This window comes from Empidonax traillii, unplaced genomic scaffold (assembly GCF_003031625.1).
Source record: "Empidonax traillii isolate 1590-97213 ecotype Southwest subspecies unplaced genomic scaffold, ASM303162v1 scaffold496:size689020, whole genome shotgun sequence".
In the NCBI taxonomy this organism is placed as follows: domain Eukaryota; kingdom Metazoa; phylum Chordata; class Aves; order Passeriformes; family Tyrannidae; genus Empidonax; species Empidonax traillii.
The window spans coordinates 317,966-335,572 of record NW_020955689.1 but is presented as its reverse complement, the minus strand read 5'-3'; the positions used below and the strand labels follow the sequence as shown (position 1 = coordinate 335,572).

The 17,607-nt window shown below is 38.7% G+C and overlaps 1 protein-coding gene across 1 annotated transcript in view; it reads left to right on the top strand.

Moving 5' to 3' along the window:
• Nucleotides 1-17,607, top strand: part of CNTNAP2 (contactin associated protein like 2) — a gene marked incomplete at its 5' end in the record, with an annotated part of 444,129 nt that overhangs the window by 319,756 nt on the left and 106,766 nt on the right. Inside the window, one exon of the mRNA XM_027896436.1 lies at nt 14,520-14,690. Within this exon, the coding sequence (XP_027752237.1) occupies nt 14,520-14,690 (171 nt within the window). The remainder of the gene's footprint in view (nt 1-14,519; nt 14,691-17,607) is intronic.

Genomic DNA, 17,607 nt, shown 5'->3' with positions numbered 1-17,607 from the left:
GAAGCAATCCATCTTCTCTTAAAAGTAAAATTTGGCACACAGTCCTTCTATTATTCTGTATTTTTGAAAAGTATTCTATTTGTATGATGACACAGGAATAAGATGAGTTTGGTTACCAAATTGCAGTAGTTTGCAGATAAATAATCAGTTGATTAAAAAGTTTGTTTCTTTCTTAAGGTAAAATATACACGTGTGGATGAGGCTGGTAGCAGGGAAGGGGAAGGGTGGAGGTGTGAAGACACAGAAAATTCCTGCTGGTATTCATTTTCAAACCTAAAAAAGTGATAACGAGAAAAAACACAAAGCTAAGAGCTTACAAAGAAGGGTAGATTTTAGATTACCGTCTTTCTTTGGCAGGGGAAAAAACCCCAATGACTTTCCAAATAATCATCTTTTTAGCATAAATTCATCCTTCAACTTAGGAATCCGTTATTTGAGGAATAGAATAGAATAGAATAGAATAGAATAGAATAGAATAGAATAGAATAGAATAGAATAGAATAGAATAGAATGATTTACTAACCTGTAGCTTTTCTTTCCCTGAAGGGAGAGGCTGCTAATACTGCTTCACAGAGTCAGTGAAATTGTATATAGTGCTAAAACTTGTTATGATGCTTTTAAGTTCCTCTGCCCTCTGATGGGGCAAGCATTATCAACTGCCTTTGAAACTGAAGAACTTGCCTTGGTATCATGGTGTCTTTCGAAGGAAATAATGCAGATTTGCACTTGTAAAATAGGAGTAATTTTTCTCAGTAAAAATATAACCAGTGCTACCATAAGTATACCCTAAAGGAATTGCAGAATTACTCATTACATGTGGGAAAAAACAAGCAGCCAAAAACAACAACAACAACAACCAAACAAAAAAACCCACACAACCAAAACACAGGAAGAACAGGTTTAATCTGCAAAATAAGCGTTCAATCCCTGCTATTTGTGTCCTTTTCTCAATAAATATTTATGGACAGAATTGTCCTTAGGCTACTCATATGAAGGCTATGTTTCTTTCCTTCATATGAGCATTTGAGCATTTCATTTAGCCATGACCTTTTTTTCAGAAAAGCCAATCAGCCCTATTCTGAAGCAGGTCCTGTTGCTCCCTTTCTGCAGAATTCATACATTTTTAGATGCAGCTGGAGTAATCCACTTTGCTGCCACACTATTCCCCAGCCCCTATTGCCTCAGCACATGCAGCATCTGCCTTACTGTGCTCAGCAAATGGGAGAGAAGGAACATTTTGCAGGTTCAACTGTTCTACTAGAAACTCAGTAATGAAATCAGAAATGACAAGGTAAGCTCAGCAGTGACCAAGCTCTGAGATGATTTTTTGTTAACCCTTTGATGGCTTTCAGTCACATTCCCAGAAAAATCAAATTTGAATCTACCATTAACTGGTATTCTTTATTCTTCCTGGTTTGCTTGTTTGTAGTAGGTTTTTCTTTTTCTTTTTCTTTTTCTTTTTCTTTTTCTTTTTCTTTTTCTTTTTCTTTTTCTTTTTCTTTTTCTTTTTCTTTTTCTTTTTCTTTTTCTTTTTCTTTTTCTTTTTTCTTTTTGGGGGTGGGGGGAGGATTGAAGAGGAAGGACACAGGGAGAAAAAGAGGACAGGTGGGGGGAGAATGGCTGTCTTTACATGATACTCCACTTTTTGCCTTTGAGAGGATTGTCACCAAAAAGATATGAAAGTAAGTTTCTAGAGAAAAACAAGACCCTGGATTGCTGACAAATATTGACTTGTGTACATAATAATGTGTATGAAAACTGTTCACTTACAATATAATAAACACAGCTGCCAGTTTTTTCTTCATTGCAAAAATAGAGTTCCACTTAGTTCCTCCTCATCAAATTTTCTATTTTGACCTGTATTTATTTGTATTTCAAGCTCCCAAAGAATACTAAGCAAATTCAGAAACGGAGTACAACAGCAGACCTGGTTTAAGTATTCAGAAATCAGAGCCAGTGATGGTTGAGGCCAAATGCTCTGTTCATTGTGTCCTTAAGCAAATGGTGGAAGATGGCTGAGGTGACCCACCACGCACAGACTTGATGTGGCAAAGATTCATTGTCAGGAGCCCAGTTTCCCAGCTGTTCTGTCTGTTAGCAATGACTACACAGGAAACATGCAATGCTGGTTGCAGTCTGCCTATTTATAGTCTGAAAAGGGAGGACGAAGGTTAGTTTTCATTATAGTGACTAACGTGACGGCTGAACCTGAGCCAGAGCAGCTCCACTTAGAGGGTCAAGCTGCAGGCGAGGTAATTAGTACAGGCATATGTTAAGTTTACAAGGTGCAGTGCAGCACCACATACCCAAACAAACCCTAGTCAAGCTGGTACAGCTAAATGACAAGAATACAGAACGAGGCAGAGAACCTGTCTTAATGCTGGCCGTGGGAAGACTCTGCTGGCCAGCTTTTGCTCTCAGGTCACTAGCCCTCCACCTCAGTGCCTGAGGAGGTATTACGTGCTTTGGTGACATGGGTACAGCTGCACAGCTCCAGTGCTTCCATCTCCAGGGCTAGCTCTGGTTTCCTTCCAAGGCATTTCTTGACTCATGTCAATGTTTTCTTACACAAATGCTGCATTCATTTTTGTCCTTAGAGGGCGTTTCTTCAAGAGCAGAGGTTTTCATGCAGCAACAAGTTCCTATGAAATTAGGCGGTTTCCCTAAATCAGGTCCTGATTCACATCAGTTTCTGTGCAGCCATATTTTTTCTCCAAGACTGCATTTTAAATGTGTATTTGACATCTCAGTTGATCAATATAAGTAGATTTTGGTCCATTTATGCCCTTATGCAACTCAAGATTGTTGTGCAAAAAGCCTACCGTTGTCCGATGAAGAAAACTGTAAAATCTAGTGTCAGAGTACAGCTCTTCCCTCTTGCAGAAGAAGAAACACTTTGTAGATCAAAGCAAAGAACAACTCTGATGCCAAACATCCCAACCTCTTCACAGGTTGTGAATAGTTTCTTATTTGGACCAAATACAGACCATAGCTCCTATTCTTTAGTATAGCTTGAACTCTTTCTTAAAACCAAATGCCTGATCTAGTAGCTGTGATAGGAAGCATGACTGTGATGTTCCCCTCTAAAAAGTTTAGATCTGCCATGTCAGATATTTATTTCTTTTTCTTATAAATGGAGTGCCACAGAGCACTCTGCTCTGGGCTGCATGACAGCACAAGTGATACAGTGCTTTTGAGGCTCAATCAAATCTGAGTAAAAATCATCAGCAATCGTCAATGATCAAAGAAATTTATTACATTCATTTATATTTAGATTGAAAAGAAATATCATAACAAGTAATGCAACATGATGGGTATCTTGGTCATCATGAGATAATTACAGTCATGCAGAGTTGCAAAACACCATGAAGAAATATTTGCTTCTTAAAAAACACTAAAATATTTGCCATCTTTGCTTTTTAGGTGTTGCTAGATCTATTATTTATACATGTATATATTTTTATCCATAAATGATGTTGCCATGTAGACATGTTGCTATTTGAGTAGACAGATCAATGTTAAGAATTGTGTTCTCTATTTTCAAAATGTTTTTGGCACTTACTTAATGACTTCATACAAACCAATACATTTGGATAATGTGAAGGGTAAGAAGTAAATTTACAGAAAATTACTGTCAGCACTTGTATCACAGTAACGTGTTCAAATTCCAGCCAAGTTCAGTACTCTGTTTTAAGAAAAAAAGCTGCCTTTTGCAGCCTAAGATAATAACCACAGTTAGCTGCAAATGTTGACAGTCCTTCAAGATCAATATTCAAAAAGACCTTACAAAGTAAAAGAGAGAAGTATTTTCTTCACCTCAGAGATCTTGGACTCTGCAGCCATAAGCCATAAACAGCTAGGCCAGGGTCACGTATGATAAGAATGTCAGAACCAAGAAATTGAATTTAGAATGACTAAATTATGGCACAGTGCCTTTACCCCAAATCACCCTTCCATTTCAGATAAAAATCTTGGTTGCAAGGGATTGCTTTTGTGTTCTGGAAATCCAGTTTTAGACATGCATGGTTTTCCAACTTAGTGCAATGCTTTGTAAAATGTATTAAGGCAGTTTTTATCTGCAATCTTTTGTTGCTATACCCCAACTGAAACATTCTTTAAAAGTCCAAATTTCTGGATGACTGCCTAGTAAAGAAACATTTAGCATGGAAAAGCCTATAAAAGGAAGAAGGGAGGGAGGGAAAGGCAGAGAAAGAAAAAACTCTGGTCCCCTTTGAGACATCTTTTTCACACTGTTTTCTCTTTCACTGTATTTCTTTTGGCAAAGATGGAAAAGATTTGCAAAGCAAACAAGGAGTAAATGCTCTCAGATTTGTATTGAGTGCAGTGCCATGAACAGTGGAACTGCACCTACATGTCATGCAAGAGGTCAGAATCAGATCTGTAGATGCAGAGAAGTGGTTTGCTTTCACAAATCATTTCGACTGCAAAATAATAATGTCATTTCAGTTTTTGAATGAATTTTATTTCCTTGTCATTTTTATTCAAGGCAGAACAATTGTTCATACTTTCACAGAATAGTTGAGGTTGGAAGGGATCTCTAGGGAAGTTAAATGTTTAACCCATTATTGGTGCTAGATTTTTTTTTTTTTTTAATGATAAAGCTAATAATTTTCTATTGGGGTGTGTTGTGCTGTGTATAAGTCCTCATATATCCATGAACTTTGATTGGTTTAATACTCATTAAATTCATAAGGGCATTTTAGCGTACACACTCATTTAATATTCTTGGTCTCAGTGCTGTTACCACTAAGCTGTAATGTGAGTCCAGTAGATCTCTTCTCTCCCATACGATGACCTATTTAGTCTAACAAAATTTTGTTAGGGTTCTGGTTTAGATTTTTTATTACATCACACATATTCACTTGCATCACCTATATGGTATTTGAAAAGTGCCTAGCCAATGACTGTTCAAAGAGTGAGAGCTGCAGTTCTACAGCAAGCTCACCTTTCTGTAGGGAGCCCACCTTTGCCCATGTAGCTGTACCCTCTGATAACTATATAACAGCGGCACTAATGGCAATGTTAAAACTGAAAAAGGTGGATAAAGGGAGTGTAGCCAGGCACAAGTCTCTAGTGGGCCACTTAATAAGGGAAGCTGTTATTTTTAAATTGAAATTTTGTAAGTACTTTCTTTGCATTCTTGGATTTAGAACACTGCTGAGATAGTAAGATTGCACTAAGATGTTTAGGCATAGTGATAGTCTTAATGAGTTATTTTAAAGATAAGGAACAGTCGGGGAATGGAATAAAGACTCAAGTGCAGCCATGTGAGAAGTTTCTCTGGCATAGATGATACAGAAATGAACTGTAAAATTACTTTTCAAAGACCTTTTTGCAAAGTCTGAAGGGGAAAAGGCTAGATCAACATAGGCATATCAAGGAGCATTTCCAGGGCCGCAGCACATAATGGAGCAGATGTTCTAGCCAAAGAATCAGTTTCTGGGGTGGAACGGTACTGTAACACAAACTCCACTAGTTTTTCTCAGATCCTAGAGCAATCTAGGACTGGGAGGTGTAACACACCTCCTCAGAGCTGCAAGCCCATGCTGGAGTTTTAAAAATATACGGATTTCTTTAATACCTCGAGATAACATCAAGAAAACAAGCCACATACTTGTTCCCAGTAGGTACTTTTACTGATAATTTAGGGGAGAAAATAAGATAACTTGGCAAAATTTCAAAAGGGTAGCATAAAATCAAAAGAAAGCATTCCACTAAATTACTGACCCAGCACTCGACCACCCTCACAACTTGGCAAGATCCAGTCCCACCTGCCTTAAGCTACCCAAAACATCAAGAAAGGAGCAAAGAAAGAGGAGGGAGCAACGAGAGAGAAGAAGGAGAAAGAGGGAGAGACAGATTATACAGCTATAGCTACCACTGGAACCTTGTGGAAGCTCTCACATGTCCAGATGGCCAGGCTGTGATGCATGGCAAATATACGCCTTCGGATTTATCTGCTCTAGTCCCTGTGGCCAACCCCCACAGGTGAGGCTCTGACCCACCAGCCACTCTGGGGTTCATCAAAGGACCTAGTCATATCTTTTGAGTTAAATACTCTCAGTTTTAGTTCAGAAGACTCTGAAATCCAGTAATAGAAGATCAAGCAAAATAATTTCATTATCTCTGTGAATAACAGGTAATTCTAGAATCAATGGCATGAAGAATAGTTAATGTACTACATTAAGACTAAATTGCATCTTACATTTTAATTCTGAAGAATATTTTCCACTGTGAAAGTGGAGCTGCTCCAGGAGAACACAAATCAGGTGATTAAATAGCCAGGACACCGAGGCCAGATCCGTAGCCAAACACCCCTGACTTTAAAGCCACAAATAGGAACAGAAGTGTCACCCTAAGCAGAGAAAATGAGAAAATGTAGAGGGGGTAGAGCTGTGTGGAGACTACCCAGCACATGCGTCTTGTAAAACGTCGTGTCAGGAATAGCGAACGTGAATGACAGAAGAAGAAACGGTTATTGGATCGTGTTGTCCACATGGTGTTGGGCCAGGGCAATGGCTCTATGACTCTACTGAACTTGTCTATATACCTAGCCAAAAGGATCTGGAGAACAGAGAACTACCTGCAGTTCATCTCCACAGCATGGGAAATAAAGTTAGTACCGCAGAGGAAATGAATTGTTAAGAAAGTTTTCTGGGTTTTATGTGATTGTCCTCGTGTCTTTATCTCATGTTGCACAGACAAGAGCTGAGCATACAGTGCTGGTGCAGCAGATGGGAATGGTAAGCTGTTACAACTCCTTTGCACAGGTATAAACACCCACCAATATCTACAAGACAATAGAGAATCAGATTCTCATAGTAACGTGGTTAGTGGACAGCAGCAGGTTGCTGTATTTAATGTTTACCATCATGGCACGGTTCCTACATACTGTGCTGACTGTGGCACAGTGGCAATCAAGCTGATGTTTGCAGGTCACTTACTGTTTAAAAAAAATTCCCTTGAAAGGACACCAGTTTACATGCATCATTAAAGCTCCATCAGCACATTACACAGCTCCAGGTTGTAAACCATACCAGATCAGGACCTTTCATTCTTTAGATGGATGAAAGTAACGATGCCAGCAGTGACAGGGTATGTATTGTGATTAGTCACTGTGACCAGGAGGCAAGACTTTTGAAAAATGATCTTCCAAAGATGATTGCAGGTAACACAGCAGCTGCTGGAAACCTTTCTGCATCAGTGAATCTCTTTCATTGACTCCAACATTTCACTGATAAATGTGATTGCACTTTTCCCTCACTCAGCAAATATAGTGACTGGCAGAGTAAAAAAAAACTTTAGCATCTGTGTTTATATCCATTGATCTGTGTCTTGTAAGTGGTGTGGCACTTGAGAATCTTTATGAAAACAGACAATTTATAATGGCAGATAAACTGCTATCCATCTGGCTGAAATTTTGATATAAGTTGTTCTATGTCCTTCTTTGCTGACCACAGTACTTAAGTTGATTCCAGACAATAGGGCTGAGACTCTTTAACTTCTAAATAAGTAATTTAAGGCTAACCTGAATTTTTAATTATTTAAATACACTTACTTTCTCCTTGGTATCTTGTTATGCATGAGGGAGTTTGGGGCTTTAGACCTTGGACCCATGTGAAAGGAAGAAGAGTTCTGTAATGAGAACTCAGCAGCGGCAGGCATGCAGAGTTTTTGGCATGTGTAGTAAAAAAGAGGTGGCACAAGTCTGTAAGTGAAGACCAAACAACCTTCTCACAAATGGAGAAGGCAAGGGCAGGAGTTGAAGATCAACCACCCAAATGAGTAGACAGAACCATTTTCAGGATCTTGCTTTCAGAGAAGATTCATGCAACAAACTTCTAGAAGAGAAGTTTCAAGGAATTACTTTGCGTTTCAGATGTAATATAGAAACTGAAGGCGTTATTTTTATCAACAATCTGGATGCAGCAAGTTTGCTATTAAACTAAACTGGGAGGTGCTGTTGACCCTCTTGAGAGACAAGAGGCCTTGCAGAAGAATCTAGAGACAATGGAGCAGTAGGCTATGATTAATGGGATGAAATTTAACAAATCAAAATGCCAGATTCTGTACCCAGCATAGAGCAACACAAGTCTAAAGTGGGAGCACAAACACAGCAAGACAGGTGGTCCAAAGAGGTGACCGTCCCTCCGGATTCAGCATTGATGCAGTCTCACCTTGAATATTGTGTACAGTTCTGGGTAAGGAGGCTAAGGGGCGACCCCACTACTCCCTACAGCTTCCTGAGGTGAAGAAGTGAAGAGGGAGGTGCTGAGTTCTTCTCCCTGGTACCCAGTGCCTGGACACAGTGGCTAAAAGCTGCATCAATCAGGGAAAGTTTGGACTTGACATGGGAAAACATTTCTTTACTGGGAAGGTAGTCAAACTCTGGAACAGACTTCCTGGAGAGGTGGCCACTGCCCTGTTCCTGTCAGTATTTAAGAGAGTATTTGAGGACAATTCCCTTAAAGCCATGCTTTAACTTTTGGTTAGCCCTGAAGTGGTCAGGCTATTGGACTAGATGGTCAAAGTTTGAAAAAAAAAAAAAAATTTAAATAAAGGCCAATGTAAAAAAAAAAAATAAATTACAGCCTAGAATTTATCCTTTAAAATCTGAATTGTCTTTAATGTGACAGTAACAACTGCAGAGCTAACTTTTCTGTTTTGCTAACTCTGAGCTCATCTTTTATGTGTTGAAATTCTCAGTAAGTTTTGTTCTGGGCTTCCAGCCGTTTGTTACTTTGTTGGAAGCTGCACAGCTAATTTTATCTTGAAAATTGAAAGTTAACCTGTATTTTTATTTGGTCTGAAAGAGGGAAAGTCAGTTTGCCGTTATACAGTGTTAATACACTCTCTATCTGTTGACTTGGGGATTATTTTCCCTGTGTGTTGTCAAAAGACTTTTCTGCTATTAAGCCAACATCTTGGGTAGCAATTACTTTTAGTTTATTTTTCTTGATTCAGGTTAGGATTGAGTAAATCAGGACGCTACCATCCTAATTTTAAATTAAGTAGCAATTTACATGCTCCTTTTCAAATTATATTCTGCTGTGATGTTGATAAACTGTTCACCTGTAGCCCAAGAAATAAAATGTTATCATTCCTAGATACAGTCTGGGGATATTATACTGAGAATGCAAGGCCACAGGCTTGCCAGGCTTGAATTATTTTGACCCCTGCCTCAAACTTTGTTTAGCTGAAACATCTTTTTTTTTCTAATGATAGGAGTACTATGCCTAATTTGTTTTATTTTTTTCTTAGCTTCTTATGGTATAACCCAATTTTATATAGATACTAAAAAGTAAAAAGTAGTTACTTTGTGCAGAATGAGATACTGATGACTAACCACAGAACCACAGAATCATCAAGATTAGTAGAGGCCTTCCAAGACCATCTAGTTCAACTGTCAACCCAGTACCACCATAAATACCCCTAAATCCTATCCTAAAGTGTGTCATCCAGGCATCCCTTGAACATTTCCTGAGACCACCAACTCACTCTTAATGCCCAACCACTCTTCAGTTATTTTTTTTTTTTTTTTTTGTGACCCTAATCTTCCCTGGCACAACTTAATGCAAGTTCCTCTCGTTCTTTCACTTGAGACACTGCAGAGGAGACTGACCCCTACTTCACTACAACCTTCTTTCAGGTAGTTGTAGAGAGCAATGAAGTCCCTCCTAAGCCTCCTTTTCTCCAGGCTAAACAACTCCAGTTCCTGCAGCTGCTCTTGATAAGACACATTTTCTAGACCCTTCCCCATCTTCACTGCCCATCTTTGGACATTCTCCAATGTCCTTTTTGAAGCCAGTGACACAGAACTGGACTAAGTACTTGAGGTGCAGCCTCATCAGTGCCAAGTACAGGGGAAGGATCACTTCCCTGGTCCTGCTGGCCACACTATTTCTGATACAGGCCAGGATGCCACTGGCCTTCTTGGTTACCTGGGCACACTGCTGGCTCACTCACATTGAGCCAGCTGTTAACCAACACCCACAAGTCCCTTTCTGCTGAGCAGCTTTGCAGCTGTTCTTTCCAAACCTGTAGCAATGCATGGGGTTGTTGCTACCCAAGCGCAGGACCAATAACAATAATATTGGTGCAGTGCAGAGAAATACACAACTGGTACCTATTCTGCAGTCCTGAAAGTTGGAGGCATGGGATTTGAGGCAGAGAGGTACAGGCATGGGATGACACAAGACTGTGCACTGACTGATACAGGAACCCCCGGGTTATAAACAACTCACCAACAGTCAAATAAATTCAGGAGTGGAGCTGGTCAAAACCGATTTCAAGGGCACCAAAGAAATGAAGTAAGATATAATGAAGTAAGATATGCAAAATTTACCACCAATTGTAAATCATATATACATTAAATATAGTGAATGTAGTGCAGTAGAACATAGAGTAAATGTGTCGTGGAGATGCAGACCAGAGCAGAGCAAAAGTTAGCACAATGGAAAATTACACCAAACAGATTGCCCAGTCATGAAGAAGCTACCAGCATTGTAGTCCTCTCAGCAAAGGACAGAGTGCTGACAGCTTGCCATCCTTGCTCTCCTCTCCCCCTAGCACACACCCCCCTCCTGCTCAGTCCGAAGCTGTGATCTCAACTCCATAGGATTAGCACTGATGACAGAAAAGTGCCTGCCCTGCTTTGAGGTCATAGTTACATCTTTCACAATGAAGTACAACTCAGTGCAAGAAATACTGCCAATTTTCTTCGACTTTTCAGATACAGAGTCCAACAGCAAATTTGGTTTTCATTACGACTGGTTTCACACTGAACTGGATCTGAAGAGTTGAGTCAAAGGCGTGATTTCTGTTGTACTGATACCCAAACAGCTCTGAGTGTGCATGTGTAGATTCCTCTCCCAGAATGGAAACAGAAGAAAGGAAAAAAAACCCACCAACTTGATTTGTTGAGCATAATTGTATGGATAATCTCAATCCATTACTTTGTGGCACAGAACAGTTTTCCATTCACACATCCATCTTCCCTGAAATAGAAGACTATTCTTACATTTTATTCACTTAATGGTTTTGATAGAAAATCTGTTTTGCTGCAGATGAGGGCCCTGGAGGGTTTTGGACTATTGTAATACATAAGAGCTGCCTGACATTGCAGCATTCATTCTCCAGTACGATTGCCTAGCAGGGCTAAAAGCACTGATGTCTTCTACAGTTCTGGTATTGCCATTATCCATTTCAATGGGGTTTAAATGTAAAAGTGAAATTGATGGTGTTACAGCATGAATTTCAATCATGCTAAGAAGGAAGATATTGATGGGAGCCAGCAAGGGAGCTCTGAACAAAAATATTGCAAGGAAGAAGCTGAAAGGCTGATTGCTATGAGCCCAGTGACTCTGTGTTTTGAAGTGACAGAGCTGCCACACATTAAAACACTGTAACTCAGGGGTAGAAAAACTAATGAGAAAGCAGTAAGACTGTTTTGCAAGAGCTTAAGGAGTTGGATTTTAATTTCCACAGGAGACAAGCAAATCTGTGAGCAACCTTGACACAAATTGAAAACAGAATCACAGTGTTATGTGGTTCACTGAAGAACCTCTGTCACAACTATGGCTCTGATTCCTGCTTGGATCCAGACAAATATCCATGAGAGTTTCCTCTGGGGTTGTGGTCAGCAATTCCCTTGCCTGCCTTTGCATGCCCTGAGACTTAATGTAATCACCAATGCAATTTTCAGTTCAATTTCAATCATCACATGCAATTTTGTGAGAAACACAGACAGTTTTTGAGGATCTCCACATTTACCTTGAGCTGCAAACAACTAAAACGGCTTGTCTGGTGCCTTGATTTATTTGTATTTGTGCTTCCATGACAGCAGCATGCTCTGTACCTGTCTAATTGGTTTGAATCAAATTTAAACACTAGGCAAGCTCAAAAGAACAGAGATGTACAACAGAGCTGTAGTCTTGATTACAGAATTATGGTTGAGGTTACAAAGAAGAAAATAAAATTATAATGTCAAATCAGACATTATAATTATTTCAGATAATACAATAAAAATCCTGCTTAGCTTCTATGGTATTTTTTTAGATCACAAACTTAGCATTTAGGCTGTTCTCTCTAAATAAACTCCCTTTCCCACCTTCTATTGGTCTGATATTCCTGCTGCCTAACTCTAGCCTGTGGTTTAAGTTCCAGTCCCAATTTTCTCCATCTACAGCTTGCTCACACTAAAGTGGAAGAAAAATGCTTGTAGGATTGATACATTCAAACCATTTGAGGAAAGAATTGTGACAATGTACTGAAGAAATTTTGAGGCACAGTGACTGACAAAAGCTCCTACCAAGAAACAATAATAATGTGTGTGAAGTGGATTTTTATACAAGATTTCCTTAGGGAACCCCTTTCTTTTCAAAACTATCATTTTATGATAAAGATCATTATGCGTTTTTAACAAAACATTTCTATTGTACTCTGAATAAAAAGTCTTTTCCCCCTGAAAGTGTTTTGAGACAAATATGTACCAATGTGTGAAAACATGATTTTATCTTTATAGGAATTTCTTATGAATAACCCTTGAAAACATCTCTCTCAAGCTGCAGGCTCTCCTATTCTGTCTGCATTATTTGTATTCATACTCTCACTGGTAACATCTGCGGCCAAGGCTTTCTGCAGAGCCAAATCACAGCATTTTGAATGAAATGTAAAATCTTTACTGATGGACCTCTTCAGTAGGCTGGGTGCAGCACTAAGTAAAAATTGATTCATTTTCTTTCAGTAAAAAGGTTCCATATGAACCACCTACCTATCTGGCCCTGCAGGTGTACCGGTACTGGTAGCCTTTCTTGTAAGCGTACTGTGGAAAGGTTTGAAATCTTAGCTTTATTATTATTAACGCAGACCAGGCCCTGTTGGGTAAATCTACAACCAATATCAGTCCTAAAGACTCTGAAATCTCTGATTATAGAAAGGAATGGTCACATACAACTGAAAATTAATTCCCTGTAAAGGCAAACCTACTCTTTGGTTATGCGCTGTCGTAATTAAGGATTTAACCCAGATTGTCCCAGCATTTCAGACTAAGTCTATGTTAAACTGCATATAACACTTTCAAGTTTGCTAGATAATTAAAAAGATTTAAAAAAAATGCTACAAAGTATATAGCTGTTTCATACAGCAGCTCCTTATTTACTTTACTGCAATATTAATTATAATAATATACTTGTATTGCAGTGGAAGCTCCAGTTAAGGGACTAGGACTTCATTGCACCAGAACACGACAAAACAAAACATGACAAAAATAGGCTCAACACAGCCACTGTCGATGCATCAGTGGAAGTGATTAATTAATATAGGTGTCTAACTTGTGGCTCTTCAGGTGTGTAAGGCTCACAGGAGATGTAAGTATGGTGAGAACATGGAATGCCAGTGACTGAAGGCTGGGTGATGCTAGCAGAAAGCTCATCTTTAACCAGCATCCCTGGCCAGGGGAGAAAGCCTGAGAGCAGAGCCCGTTGCAGTCGTGCTATTTGGCTGGACAGTGACACAGCTGCACAGTCAGCCTGATCTCCTTTTGTGTAGTGAGGTGGCTGGGGAGCCTTTCTCACTGAAGAGAGATTTGCCTCCAAGTAGTACTTGAATGCTGTAGCTCTCACAGCAATTTTGCTTGGCGAGTGTTCTTTGTGTTTTAGGCTTGCAAGTTTGGTAATACTCAGAGAATCTAAAGCTAGGGATCTAAAATACTTATTTAAGTTATAAAGACACGTAAGCATTCCTTCAAGGTTATTCAGGGCAACTTAACAAGGATCATATTAATATATTCCTGACTTTTTGTCAAAGTCCCGCTTATTTCATGTGAGTTTATTCAGCAAGTGGAATTATGAGGTTTTTGTGCTTGCATGGTAATGCTACCTTGCACAGAATTTGACTATCATGCTAGCTGAAGTACAGTAATAGGTCTGGGATATTATTACTATATTTCTACAGTGGAAATGTACTAGGGGACAATTAGGAGCACATGCTAATTGTGTTTGCATTGCTTAGCTTCATTTATTAGATTTTTTTCTGTGATGTATATTAATAGACTTTTAATAGACATGGCTATATTTTCAGAAGAAGGGGGTATCACTGTGAAGAATAAATTTGAAGATAAATAAGTCACACTGGAAACAATGTACAAAACCAAAACGTGCCTGAGGTGAGGCAGACACCAAATTAGTGTTTTGTCCATCTCTCTGATCTCCCATGAATTCAGTGTTACTGTACTAAACATGTAGTAACAACGTATTTGAGTACAACTGGATAAGATAAATTAGGAGCTTGAAAATAAATTTACAATACACAAGCTCTGCCTTCTGAAATATGACGCACTGTGCCTGGAAAAACAAAAAAAGAGGTTGTAGAATCAATTCTCTTGAAGAGTATTTTTCAGTGTAGGCAACACTGTAGCATATATTAATATTAAAAGCTTCAACTTTTCAGACAGTTTCAAGGGAGCACTGAAACGTGTCTTTCCTGTCTATCCCATGCAGGGAATTACTGGAATGCAGCTTCTTTCGTTACTTCATCGTCTTACCTCCACTTCTCCACCTTCCAAGGGGAAACCAGTGCGGACATCTCTTTCTATTTCAAGACATCAGCCTCGGATGGGGTGTTTCTCGAGAATCTGGGTAACACCGACTTCATCAAACTGGAGCTGAAATGTAAGTATATTCTTCTCATCACTTTCTTTGCACCTGAGCAGGGTTTGTGACAGATAGTAGGTTTCAAGAAAGGTGTGTCATTCAGTAAAATGTGTAAGCTCCCTAAATTCTGAAAAAAACTTCCAAATGAAGTTGCTTGACATGTTTTCAGGTTGCCTTGTGTGTGAAGAGCACTTGAAGTATACTTGGATTGCTTATTTAGGAGAAAAATACAAAGAAGAATAGAACTGGTAACATCAATTATAAAAATTAAGCTGCCTTGAAAAGAGTTTCCAAAATTGCATGTCAGTATTATTTCTTAAAAGTTTATTTTTTCAGCTCTGTGTGGTTTTTTTTAATTGTATTCCATGGTTCCTTTAGAAACAGGGAAAAGAAAGACAAAAGAGAGACAATCCTAATCATCACTGCAAGGAGCCAACGAGCTGAAAACTTTCATATGATATTTAAAAGCCATTAAAAATCCCATAAAAATAAATCTTTATCAGCATTACCTGTTAATAAAATCACTGATCTGAGAAAGAGGGTATATGATATCAAGAGGCAAGTTAATTTTATTATTTAAACCGCTTTTAATGGCCCAGGGGCAAACTTTCCAGGGAAAGGTGCTGAAACCCTCAGCTGTACCTGAATTCTGCTTAGTGAAACTGAAGTAGCTGAATTAGTGAGAAACATGTTTTATGTCTCCTTTGTTCTGCCTCGACCCTGCCATAAATGGGAGCAGCAACAGGCCCGCTGTGCTTTGGGTGGTTGTTATTATAGCCCCAAGCAGCACATTACAGCACTGGGGTTATATGAGTGCAGCAAGCTGCCTCCCTGCACTCCAGCACTGGGAAAAGCATGTGGGCTTTCTCTTGCTGCAGGAGCTACTCATGGACACCAAGGAGCCAGCCCTAAATACTGATGCACAAAAAAAGTCAGTGCCAAAAGTTGCTAATGTTGAAAGATGGACCCCAAATAATCTGTCTTTTATGCAGATGCACATATCTAATTTGAAAACAAAAACAAACAAAAAAAAATTTTTCAACACTTCCCAAAGTTTAAACATGCAGATCAGAATGTGGAGACCTAGAAACCACTGGGAGGCCCCTTCAAAATGCATCTAAATTTTTCCCTCTGGGTAAGAATAAAACACCAAGTTCCAATTGGATGAATGTATTTTTTCCTTCTTTCTACAAGGATTTTAATTCCATGTTGCTTAATCCCAGTTTGTCTAATTTGCAATTAGTGCAAATCAAAATAGCTCCTATTGAGTCACAAGCAATAGTCTTAATTGCTTTAACAAGAGACACAGCGCTTTAGTAATAAGGTGGCAGTTATTTCTGATATCCCTTTGAATTTAAATAGCACTTCTAGCCAGTTGAGATGGGCATTTTCAGAGCTTCTTGCTCTTCTATCTTATGAAGGTGGTCTGCTATTGTAATCAGACCAGCCATGCCGTTTGCTTAGCTAAATGATGACAGTAACAGTGAATACAGGTGACCATAACACTGAATAAGGGTGAGTTGGCAATGAATCTAATTCTTTTGAACTCAGCTCAGGTTAAAAAATAATCATGCTCCAACTGCTTGCTGAATAGATGTACCCGTTCAAGAAAGTACATGGCAGTTTACTCAGAATATCATTAAACAGAACTTTAATTTTAAGCCCGTACTTGAGATCCACTGACTTTGCTGTGACCTGGCATATGCATAAATTCAACCTCTTTCTCATGTCCCTGAATATAAACCTTAGGTTATAAGTTCTTGGTGGCAGAAATTGAAATATCATCTGTAAAAAGAGATGTGAAACATTAGTAAAAACTATGCTGACTGTATAAAGTACAAAGCAGTTCATTTGATGTATTTCCATTCACTCTATCCTTTCTTTCCTGAAAACTATTGCTTGACATTTTCAGAGTCCCAGAAAATAGGCCTTTCCGTGACTTAAATGTTTTACCAATCACAGCTCAAAAAGAGACTTAAAAAAAGTTCAAAAAGTGACTCAGAAAATATTTAAAAAGTGTTGAATGTTGTGAGTTTAGTAACAAAGAGAAACTCATTCTCTCTTCTGAATTGCACATTTATTTAATGAACCTACTTTTTGTACAGTTTTTATGTTTGTTTCATTTCAGTCTGTAGTTATGGTTTTCTGGAATTCATTCAAAAGGAAAGTAAATTTTCAGAATTTCAGAAGTTTCTTACACAGCTTACAGGTGAATCTGCTGCTTCCTAAAAGTCTATTTCCCCTTAACAGAAGTCCTGCAAAATTAACATGTGAATTCCTTCCTCAGTAGGAACACCAAGTTAAGTCAGTACAGTAATTACAGAATTACCCCTAAACTCTTTCCTTCGCCAAGCTGCTTTTTGGCTAACCCATCACATTCTTTAGTGGAAAAGCTATTTTGCATTAAAGGTTTTTTACATAATAACCATCATTGCTATTTACTGCAGCTGCTGTACTTCAAACAGTCTGTTCTCGGTTTCTTTGCTTTTTATCATTCTAAAGGGAAAATGTTGAAATCAGCATCCTGCCAGTAAACAGTGCAAATTCTATTTTCTTCTTCCCTTATTTGTATAATACCTGTATGTACCTGTAATATGTGATTAGTGATGTATAAGTTTAGCTTCAAGTCTTTGGAAAGCACAAAAGTTGTTACTAGAAAGACTAATTAAATTATTTTACTGGTGTTCTGTCTCTAATAAGTCTTAAGTCTTATCTTGTCTTAAGGTCTAATAACTGCATAGATTTGCTCCAGGTTCATATAAAAAAAGAGGTGGAATTTGAAGTATCTTGAGGAGTAACTCCATGCAACTTTAGTAAAGCCCCAAGTTGCCATCTCTGAGGAGAGAGGAAATACAGGAAGGAAGGGAAGAACACGTTTCTCTGATTTAAGAAATAACCCTTCGAAACATCTGAAAAAGAAGACTGTCAAGAAAAA